The sequence below is a fragment of the Varanus komodoensis genome, unplaced genomic scaffold (genome assembly GCF_004798865.1).
Source record: "Varanus komodoensis strain SLA01 unplaced genomic scaffold, ASM479886v1 scaffold91, whole genome shotgun sequence".
NCBI classification, from domain to species: Eukaryota; Metazoa; Chordata; class Lepidosauria; order Squamata; family Varanidae; genus Varanus; species Varanus komodoensis.
The window spans coordinates 1368591-1379713 of record NW_025336610.1 but is presented as its reverse complement, the minus strand read 5'-3'; the positions used below and the strand labels follow the sequence as shown (position 1 = coordinate 1379713).

Below are 11123 nucleotides of genomic sequence, written 5' to 3'. Positions count from 1 at the left end.
CAGGGTGCAAGGCACCCGGTGAAGATCCAGCAGCCCCCAAGTTCTGTAAACTGTGCCGGTGGGTCCCCCGTTTTGGGCCCCCAACATACACAGGTGTCAGTAGCAGGCTGAGTTTCTAAGGGCTGGAGCCCAGATACGAGCTGGCCTGTGCATGGAACAGCTCAAAAAATACTAGCTAATGGGGCCTGTGTGTGGGCTGCCCAGATGATGCGGGGATTTTCTTTGCAAAAATCGCAGGCCTGGGCTTCCAGGAGTGCTGTCCACCCCGCACACCCAGAAGGAAGTTGCTGCTCGCAGAGTTCCTGCCCAGCCCTGCCGAAAGAGCATTAAAAACCTCTCGTGCAGGAAAGTTTTGCGTGCTGCGTTTATTATCAGGCAAAGTTCAGCTTGCATGTTGAGCAGTGTCTTCGAGTTTCCTGGATTCACAGATGGTGGATTTTGCTTTGGGCTTAATAGCGAACACCAGGCGGTAGCGAGACATCTGCCTTCAAGGCATGGCTGGCCCTCACCTGCTCGACGAGTCTCACCGTGCCCTCCCACACCTGCCAGCTCGGCGAGAAGCCCCACTGAGTTCAACAGTCTACTCCCAGGGAGGATTGCAGCCTCAGCATGGCAAGGGACCGCTCCACCATCAGAGGGCGAAATGTTTGAGGCCGGCCCCACAGGCTCGTGGGCAGCCCCACTGCTTGCTCTTCTCCTGAGGGGGAAAAGGGAACCCCAGGCGGGAAGCACTGCTGTGACCCCCCTGCCCCCGCATCCACCCTGAAAGTCAGGAAGGCTCCCTTGGGGCATCCCAGGCATCTCCCGGGGCCTTGGAGCAACTGGGAAAGCAGGGCAGGGAATTTGCTGTGGCGAAGGTCGGCTGGGGGGCAGCCCCCAAAGAGCTCCGAAGAGCCTCTCGCTTCCCTGTGCAAGATCTCGCCCCCCCACCCCCGCCGGGATGGGAGCCACTGATCTGCAGCTGAGCTCACATCCGTGACCCCAGCTCCCCTCTCGCCGAGGAGCCCATGGATTTGGAGGGGCCTGGCTGCGATGCCTGCGGTCCTCTTCCTGGGCCGTCCTGCACAGACGCGGCGCCGGGGAAGCCCAGGGGCGTGTCTGCCGAGGGCCAGGGCGCTAGCTGGCCCCGCGAGGGTCGGACCAGCCCCACACGTGCAGCGAGCCGTCCGTCGCGGCCGACAGCACCGTCCGGGGCTTGCTGGGATGCCAGGTGTGGGTGGTGACCAGCGGCGGGTGCCCAGCAGGGGCCGTGCTGCCGAAAAGGTGTCCTTTGTGCACAAACACTGGCTCAGCGGTCCGCCCGGAGGGGCCCCAGCTCTGCGTGTTGTAGACCTGGACGGTGGCGTCGAAACCTGGGAGAGGGAGAGAGCGTGGCGCGTTTCACGGAACAAGCACAGGGAGGCAAAGGGGCAGGCCCCAGCTGCCCCACACAAACCGTACCTGTGCGGTGGGAGGGGAACTCCGGCCGTGGGGACGGAGGAAAGCTTCGCATTATCTTGACAGGCAAGAGTGCCGGCCAACCTGAGGGAAGGGAATCCAGCAGGGACAAAGGGCAGGTCCTGCACCCGGGAAAGGAAACTCGACACCCAGCTATGGGGGGCGGTGTGGGGGGGGGGCTCGGCTCAAGAATACTGCAAGCGAGAAGGAGCTTGGCATGGGTGCAGATCACAAGCTGACTAGGAGCCAGCAAGGTGATGTGGCTGCCAAAAGGGCCAACGCTCTTTTAGGCTGCATGAACAGAAGAATCGCGTCCAGATCCCGCGGAATCCCAGTTCCCCTCCACTGGGGTCCTGCGCCCAGTTCTGAGTTCATGGAACGGCAGAGCTGGAAGGGGCAGAAGGCCACCGGGTCCGACCCCCTGCTGGGGCAGGACGCCAAGTCACCCCACCCCCCTCGGGGCCGCCCAGGAGTGGGACGTGAGCAGCCGCGTGGCCCCGGAAGCCGCCACAGGCACGCAGGTTCTGCCCCAGCTCGCCCTGGCCCCCCACTTCGGGGGCTGCCGCCCGGCCAGCACAACCATGACTGGGCCTTGCAGAGCCAACTCGCTCCGCCCCTGCCGTGCTTTTGCCCCCGGGGCAGCCCTGGGGACAGGCTGAGGCAGTGCAGCCCACCAGGCACCCGCTGTGCCCCCCCCCCCGCACCCCACAGGGCTGAGCTCTCCCGAGACGTACCAGACACCGCAAGGCAGCTGCTGAGCAGCGGGGCGAAGGAGACGGACTGGAACTCGCCCCCCTGCAGGCCCGCCGTGGGGACGGGGCACTGGGCGACTTGGACGGGGCTCGCGGCATTCCTGATGTCCGTCAGCACGACGTGACCCCCGGCCGAGAGCCGGGCCACCAGAGGCTTGTCCCCGGCAGACCCCCGCGGGCAGCGGCTGACGCCCGCACACCAGCGCTGCCCACCCAGGGCGGCAGGGATGGGCGCCTCCGCGGCGGCTCCCAGGGGGGCCCGGGGCTGCCTGGTGTCCACGCAGAAGAGCTGACCCCGCGCACTGCAGGCCAGCCCGGTGGCCTCATCCAGGAAGTCCAGCGTGGCGATCTCGTCGGGGCTCTCGGAGTCTGGTGGGGAAGAGCCGCGTGTGGACAGGGCTGCTGCCAGCGCCGTCCGGCTGCCTCCGGGGAAGCCGGCCTGGGCCTGCGCCTGCAGCCGGCCAGGTCGCCTCGGCATCCCGCTCCAGCCCCCACCCTCCTCTGCCTGCCGCTCCCCCACTGGGATGAATACCAGCCAACACCAAACTAAAAGTCAGCGGGGGGAGGTTTCTAGCCCTCATGGTGCAGGCACTTCTCCAAAAGTGAGCAGAATGCTGGGCTGGGGCGGTTTGGGTCCTAGACCTCCTTCTGATTCACCTACCCCACCTCGGAGGGTTGTTGCGAGGATAAAAGGGAGAGGAGGCGGGCCAAGCTTTCCTTGCAAGAACCTTAAAAGTGGGACAGAAGCAAGCCATACGAATAAACGAGGCGCCCCTGTTCGCCAAACAGGGACCTGCCTCCGCTCCACCCGCACGGCCCCCTGCCCTGGAATGCACGCCTGGGCAAGGGCACCCTCCCCCCCGAGCCATCCGGCCAGCACCTCAGCATGGCAGTGCCCAGCTCGCCATGCTTCTCCCGGAAGAGCATGGCTTGAAGGGGCGCCACAGGCCCATCGCGCTGTGTGGATGCGCCTGCCGTCCTGGCCAGCTGCATGGACTATACCGGGAGGAGGAGGCCCGTAGCAGAAGGATTCTTCGCAAGGCTGAGGCTGATTACGAGCTGAGACTTGCCAAGAATATCAAGAGCAGCAAAAAGGGCTTCTTTCAGCATGTAAATAGGGAGAGGAAGGGGAGACAAGTGGTGGGACCGCTAAATAAGGAGGAAGGAGATCCAGTGACTGATACGAGGGAACAGGCACAGATGCTAAATGACTATTTTGCCTCTGTGTTCTCCCCAAAGCAGGATGGGGGAGATCCGCATAGGAGATGAGATGAGGCCGGGGACTTAGGGGCACAGATTAGAGTCACCCCCTTGAAGTCGAGGGGCTCCTCAGGGCATTGGACATTACAAAGGCGCCAGGCCCTGACAGTTACACCCGAGAGTACTTAGAGAGTTGGCAGGGGTTCTCTCGTGCCCGCTGGCCCCCATTTTTGAGGCCTCGTGGAGAACGGGTGAAGTTCCAGAGGACTGGAGGGTGGCATCAGCGGCCCCAATTTTCAAAAAGGGTAGTAGAAAGGACATGGGGAATTACAGACCGGTTAGCCTTATGTCCATTGTAGGAAAAACAATGGAAAGGCTCATAATAGAGAGAGATCTAGTGATGCTAGATAGGGAAGGGAGGCTGGCAGCCACACAACACGGCTTCCGCAAAAACAGGTCCTGCCAGACAAACCTGGTGGAATTCCATGACAAGGTTTTGAGGCGGCTGGATGGAGGGGATGCAGTGGATGTGGTTTACCTGGATTTCAGCAAGGCCTTTGACAAAGTGCCCCATGATATCCTGGTGGAGAAACTGAGGAGTTTTGGGATACACCAAAGCACTGTCTGGTGGATTAGGGCATGGTTGACTGACCAAAAGCAGAGGGTAACCATTAGCGGGGAATCGTCGGCACGGTCGCCAGTGGCAAGCAGGGTCCCCCAGGGCTCTGTCCTGGGGCCGATCCTGTTTAATCTTTTCATTAACGACATGGAAGAAGGGGTGAACTGTCTGCTGATCAAATTCGCAGACATCACTAAAACTGGGGCAGTGGCCACAACTGAGGAGAAGGTGCTCCAGATCTGAAAGGATCTGGACAGACTATGGAAGTGGGCAGGAGACAACAGGATGGCATTCAAAGTGGGTAAGTGCAAGGTCTTGCACTTGGGGCATAGGAATGGGTGTCATAAGTACAGGTTAGGGGACAAGTGGCTGGAGAGCAGCACTTGTGAAAGGGACCTCGGGGTGCTGGTCGACTGCAGGCTGAACATGAGCCAGCCGTGTGATGCGGTGGTCAAGAGGGTGAACGCCACCCTTGGTTGCATAGCCAGAAGTGTGGCTTCTCGATTGAGAGAAGTGTTACTACCACTCTACACGACTCTGGTGTGCCCGCAACTGGAGTATTGTACTCAGTTTTGGGCCCCTCATTACAGGAAGGATATAGCCAGGTTGGAGTCAGTGCAGCGTCGGCCCACAAGGTTGGTGGCTGGTTTGCAGGGGATGCCGTATGAGGCGAGACTGAGGGAACTGGGTCTCTTCAGCCTGGAGGAGACTCAGAGGGGGTCTGTTGGTGACATACAGGTATGTGAGGGGGTGTCACACGGAGGTGGGCAGAGACCTGTTCTCCCCTGCAGAGGAAGGCAGGACGCGCTCCAACGGAGCCAAGCTCAGGGAACCCAGGTTCAGTTGGGATGCCGGGAAGCACTTCCTGACAGTCAGGACCCCGAGGGTGTGGAATGGGCTTCCACGGGAGATCGTTGAGGCCCCATCGGTGCGGGTGTTCAAGGATAGGCTGGAGATGCACATGGTGGGCATGTCATGAGTGGAACCGGCTGGAGCCAGGGGTCAGACTAGATGGCTCGGGAGACCCCTTCTGACCCGCTCTGTTTCTGTGGACTCACGCGTGATGGGCACAAGGCTGGCTCAGGTGCCGTGTGGCAGGTGGGGCCCAGAGCAGAGCCCCTCCGGGCCAAGAATGGCGCCCCCCCGCCTGCTTGCCTGAACTCCACTGCCCCAGAAGGGGAAACGGCCCGTTCTGGAGAAAAACAAGCGGGCGCCAGGGCTGGAAGCCCTTGAGCAAGGCCCGGGCAAGGTGCCTTCTGCAAAACCGGCTCTCCCCTTGCCAGGGGAGCACACTCCCCCCCCCCCCGTGCCAGAGGGCCGGAGGCAAAAGGGGCAGCCAGTGCCCCTCCAGCATGGCGGCGGCAGCAACTCGCTGGCTCACATCCTGCGGACGCCGCCTCCCAGAGGAAGGAGGGATGGCCTCCCCCCTCGCAACATGAGCTGCCAAGACCCTTGTCCTCCGGGCTCCACGCCCCACGTACCCCTTTCAGCAAGGAAGGGGCGGGGGCGGCAGCCGCGGTGTCACCAGAGGCACTTCTGCGACCGCACAGGGGGCTCTGTGACTGAGTGACGCCTCCGCTTGGGGCCAGCCGCACCCCAGACCGGCGTGAGCCTCTGCCACCTGCTTCAAAGAGGCTTAGCTCCGCTGGGCTCCTGAGGGCCGCCAACCTCCTGGCGGTGCTGAGCTGATGCCGTGCCCGCAACCGACCCCGCAGGAGGATTCCAGGGGCAAGGGACGCGGGGAGATGTGCAGAAGGCTCCCACGTGGATGCAAAAGGAAGAAAACCGGGCGTGGGGGGCTCCACACGGGGCAGACTGTGGCCTCTGAGGGTCGCTGAGCTATGGGGCTGGCACACGAGAGGTTTCTCACCCACACAACGAAGGGGTACCTGCCGCAAAGATGGTTCTTCCAGACTCGATCTCCGTCACCTGCACGTCGTTGACTCTCAGCCCGTGAAGGACCCGCGCCGGCTTGGCTGAGGCGGTGGCGACTTTCGCCCAGGAGCGCTCGTCTCTGTGCGCGGTTTGGATTGTGCTGACAAGCTTAATAGCATCTGGGGTGGGAGGGGAACACGAAGAGAAAGCGAGGACGGCTGCCCCCGAGGCCCCTGCGAGGACGACCGCTTCCTCGGCCCTTCCAGTCCGGGATCCTGCCCTGCCTGGCAAGCCCGCAGAGCACGACTTCTGCAGCTCGGCCACCCAGATGCTTGAGGACTGGTGCCTTGCTTCCCCCAGTCTGACCTTCCCAAGCAAACGTGCTGGTCGGCAAAGGACCTGCCCAACGGCCCAGTCTCCAGTGCCGGGCCACCTCTGACCCACCCTTCCTGGGATGAAAAATCAAACGCACGCTCACCAGGCGCTCGTAACACACCTGCGTGCTGCACACAGGCGCAGGGGGAGGGGCGGAGGCTTCGTCTGCACCCCACCTTGGGCTCCTCGCAGGAGGAAGACGGGCAGGACCCAGCTGCACTGCTGCTGTTCCACGAATGCTGCCCGTGCGGGAGCCACCGCGGAAAAGGCCCCGCTCCAAGCAGCCTCCGTGGGAGCTCAGGGGCCGTGGTGCTCTCCGCAGGGCCTCGCTAGAGCGGCCCCCGCACCGGGATCTGTCCCACCTGGCGGCTACCCTCCGGGACGTGCCCCCCACTCACCTGTCTCCTCCTCCGCCATGCGCCACACCTGCAGCAGGCCGTCCGGCGGGCCGCTGGTCACCAGCAAGCTATGGGCAGAAGCCAACAGGAAGGGCAGCCTTCGCAGGCAGAGCACGGGCCGCCGTCCCCCTCCCCACCGCACACTGCCCCCCATCCCGGGCAAAGAGGCCGGCACGCCACGTTCCAAATCGAAGCCGAAGGGCGCACATCCTCCCACGGCCCACTTCCACGCTTCCGGCGGCTCCGGCAGGAGCCCCCTTCATCCCAGCAGTGTGCTCTCGGCGGGGCCCTGCCTTGCTCTCCGCCCACGGCCCGCACTGGTCACGCGGGGCGCCACTCAGCTTGCGGGGACTCCGTCTCTCTCGCCTCCATTCCTCCAAGCCCTCCAGCCCGGCCTGGGAGGAGGGGTCCCCCTGCGGACTCCCCCTGCAGCCTCCCCTCCCCTCCCCTTCCCCCGCAAAAGCCGGAGCTGGGCCGTTGCAGCCCCTCAGCATGGGGGTGGGGGGGGCCCTGGGCCTTGCCGACCACGTGTGCTCTGACACGGACACGCCACTGCGCCCGCCACTGTCAGCCTGGCGGACAGAAAGAGTCCAGAAGGAACCAGGGAGACCTTTTTGCTACCGAGTGTAAAGTGTCGGCCCCCAAATCGGCTGACTCCCCGGAATCGGCATCCCAAACCTGCATGTCCAGAGCGAGAGCAGGATGTGCGCCACCCCGACCACAGGACCCGAGGGCTGCGCCGGGCAGAGGAGCTGTGGCCAAGAGGCCCCTGTGCCAGCTCAGGCGCCGCATGCGGACAGGGTGCCAAAGCACGGCTTGTTCGGGCAGCCGGGACTGATGCCAGCTCACACACGGCGGCTCGTGAGGGCTGCCAGACCAAGATCAACCAACCGCAGTGCTCAGACACACGGCTTGCATGAACTCGGGGCTCAGTTCGCAGACCGTCGGCAAACCCAGCCATGGTCGCCGCTGCACTATGGAGACAAGGACCCAGCAGATGGGGGATCGGAGCAGACATGCCATTTCAGACCATGGTGTGAGCACTGTATGCTTGGAAGCTCAAACCATGGTGCAGGTTTCTGACAGAAAACCGTGGCCTGACGCCATGTCAGAACCGCGTTTGTGTCAGAGAGACCCACGAGCCTTGCTGGAGCTTGTGCTCCTCGGTGCTTAAGCTCCCCCTTCCTTCTGGGGCAGGGAGCCCTCCTCCCAACCCCAAAAGGAGCCGCCAAGCCCTCTCACATCCCGTACCTGGTCTCTGGCACGTGCTTCAGCTGGTACACGGGGCGCTCAGAAATTCCACCATGCTCGACCGTGAAGTCTCTCTCTGGACACAAGCCCTGCAGAGTTGCAAACGGGGGCCCATGAGGCCACCTGCCTGAGCTGCAAGGGGCACCCCACTGGAACCCGGGTGCGCCCGCTGTGGGGCCGGCGGCCGGACACTGGGGGCCCACCTAGGAGGCGGCTGAGCAGCGCAGGCCCCCGCCCTGCGCACGGGCCTTACCTGGCTCTCCCGCGCAGACAGCCTCGGGGGCAGGCGCAGCCGCAGCACTTCATGCCGTCTTCCGAGCCCGTAGCCTGCGACGCAGATTCCTGGACGCAGAATCACAGCCGACCGGGGCATTCACGGCCTGGCCCACGAGTCAGCGCCACGGCCCCGGGGCCCTTTTCCCACCCCTCTGCCTAGGCTGGTTCCACCCGGCCCTCGCGCGCCTCGCTGGCGTGACGGTTTTAGGCCGTTCCAGCCACACCGATGCCCCTCGCACGTGGAGCATGCTCCTCCGCACTGGGTCACCCAGGCTGCTCCTACAGCCACCCCCCCCCGACGTGGGTTTGAAGAGGACTAGCCTTCCGGGTACTGAAGCAGAGCCCTGCAAGTACCCTGCCCCACAGGAGGATGAAGGGGTGGGTCCAGCCCAAATCAAGCCAGAACCTGCCCTGGATGCAGGAAGGGGGAACCGAGGAGGGAACTGTGGGCATGGCCCAAGAAGGCCAGCGCCCAGAGAAGCTGTCAGGCCAGTGAGGGTCCAAGGCAGAAGACGGGAAGAGCACACCGGAGAAGGGGGGCTCCATCAAAGACGCCCCAGCCTTGAGTGCAAAAGAGCTGAGCAGGGCACTTGGGGGGCTCTCCATCATGGGGTCACCATAGGTCAGAGGCAGCCTGATGGCCTGGAACACCAAAAGCCCCTTCCGGGATGTCTGCGTCTGTGGCACTCGGAACAGGTCAGTTTCTCGGCCCCCAGTTTGGGAGGTGGCCCCTCCCTCATCCACCGCTGGCTGCGAGTCAAGCAGCTGCCCCAGGGAGGAGCTTCCAAAGCGCCACATGATGGGAACTGTTGTGGTAGTGCCACCCCGGCTCAGGAATCCTCTCTCATGGGAAGCCCACCTGGCACCCAAGTCCCCGCCCTTCCGGTGCCAGGTTAGGCCAAGCCTCTCCTCCCAAGCATTTTTCTAAAAATCCAAAGTCTCCGATGCCCCTTTTTAACAGCTTAGTACTGGTGTCCTGCTATCTTGGTCCCAACAGTCTTGGCTGCCACACTCAGCAATGCGACAGTGCATTTCATGTGGCGCCAGCGCACTTATCTGCTGCAAAGAGTTGGCTGAATGTTGCTTTAACATTGCTATAAAACACCCAGAGAAATTTATTTCCTCGGGCATTAGCAACAGATAAGCAAATAAATAACCCTACAGAAGCAGCTCCATCAGACCCAGCTTGCCTGCACACCAGCCCTCCAGCCGTTGGACTACAACTCCCACACTCCCCCGCAGCTCCCCAAACGGCCCTTGCACAAGGTGGCCTGAAAGCTGCAGCAGAGAACAGCCTGCGGCAAGCGCCTCCGCGGAGCCCCTGCAGCTCCCCGGCCCCGCAGAGAAAGCGAAGGCCGCCCCAGCGGCTCCGCCAGCGGAGTGGGGCCCCAGCCCTGCGTGGGGTCTGCTCGCAGGAGCCCCCACAAGCAGCTGCCCGGAACGAGCCCCGGGGAGGGGGGCGCCACTCACGTGTGTCCCCCGTCCACTCGATGACCCGGGTGGGCTCCTGGAGCTCGAAGAGGTGCAGGTCGTCGTACCTACGCAGCGCCAACGGGGCCGGCTGAGTCAGAGGCACCCCCGGGCCGGGCCAGGGGCGCGCGGCGCGGGGAGAGGGCGGGGAGCGCCCGGAAGCGTCCGAGCGCGGATCGGCCCCCCGTGCGGAGGCACCGAAGCACCTCCACCAAGCCGCCCCCTTCGCGGGGGGCTTGGCGCCCCTGCCTTCTGCGGGGCCTCTGGGGGCTCGCGGGCCCGGGGCCGCATCCCCCGGCCAGCAGGCTCACCCGCAGAGCCCCTGCCGACGGCGCCTCTTCGGGAGCTGCCAGGCGGGCAGGTGCCAGGCCGGGGCCCTCTCCGCAGTGGCCCCCGCGGCCGCGCTGCCGCGGGGGAGGCCTCCCCATCAGGAGGGGTGTCTGCCGATGCCCGGCTGCTGAATCTCGGCACGGGGTCGTATGGGCCGGGCGGGGCGCTCCCCCGGAGGCTGGGGGGCCGCGGCCCCCGGCCAGCCCCGCGGCGGGACGCTGAGCGCCGCTTTCGCGGGGGCCGGGGGCTCCCGGGAGACCCCCGCCCAGCGCGGCCAAAGCGCCCGGGCCCGCGGGCGAGGGAGCCGGACCGCGCTTCGGCCCGCGCCTCCCAGCAGCCCCGGCCGGCCGGCCGGCTGGCTGGGGAGGCTGGCCGCGGGGGGCTTTCGTGTGCCGGGGGCCCGCCTGGCCGGGAGCGCGGCAGCCGCGGCTGCATCCGGGCACGCAGCGGGGGGGTCCCCGGGGGTCGCCCCGCCGAAAGGCCCGCGCCCTGACTTACAGCCTCAGAGACTCCAGCAGCCACTGCTCTTCCTCCTCCTCCTCCTCCTCGTCCATGCTGCTTGCCGGCCGGGGGCAGGCCGAAGGCGGGAGCGGCCGTCACGTGCGCGCCCTCCTCACGTGACGAGGGCGCCTCGTCTTCCCCGCGGGGCGGGGCATCCGGGGGCGGGGCCGCGCGCGCTCCCCGGCGGAGGGGGGCGCCCGGAGCGCGGCGGGGGCGCGAGGGAGGCGGCCGGGTGGGTGCTACGCTGCGTGAGGTCTCCGGGCGGCCTTGCAACAACCGGGGAGCGGGGGGAGTAGGGCCTCCCGACTGAGCGCCTTCCGACAAAACCCCCCGTTGAAACCGCGCCGTCTGGGAGGACGAGCCTGGAGAGCCGCCGCTCGCCCCGGCAGCAGAGCCCGGGTTCTTTCCCGGGCTGTGCGGGGCTGGCCAGCCGCCGTTCGCCGGTGTGCCGGGCTGGGAAGCCTGGGGCGCCCCGCCGGTTCGTGGTGGCGCACGGTGCGCAGGGCGGGCGCGCCTGACCCCGGCCAGCAAGGCCTGCGGTCCTCGGCCCCAGCGGGCTCGGGCTTGGCATGCCCCCGGCGTGCGTGGCAGGGCGGGCGCCGGCTGCCCCACTGGCGCCCCTGCTCGACGTGGCGGGGG

The 11123-nt window shown here is 65.4% G+C and overlaps 1 protein-coding gene across 1 annotated transcript; it reads right to left on the bottom strand.

Annotated features, from left to right (window-relative positions):
* Positions 1 to 345: 345 nt before the first annotated feature.
* Positions 346 to 10558, bottom strand: WDR73 (WD repeat domain 73). The gene is made up of 8 exons (XM_044418551.1): positions 10482 to 10558; positions 9654 to 9721; positions 8161 to 8249; positions 7908 to 7996; positions 6657 to 6724; positions 5898 to 6062; positions 2172 to 2558; positions 346 to 1352 (listed from the first exon to the last, which is right to left on the bottom strand). The coding sequence occupies exons 1-8, from the start codon at positions 10535 to 10537 to the stop codon at positions 1117 to 1119; spliced, it is 1158 nt and encodes a 385-aa protein (XP_044274486.1). The 5' UTR covers positions 10538 to 10558; the 3' UTR covers positions 346 to 1116.
* Between the last annotated feature and the right edge of the window lie 565 nt (positions 10559 to 11123).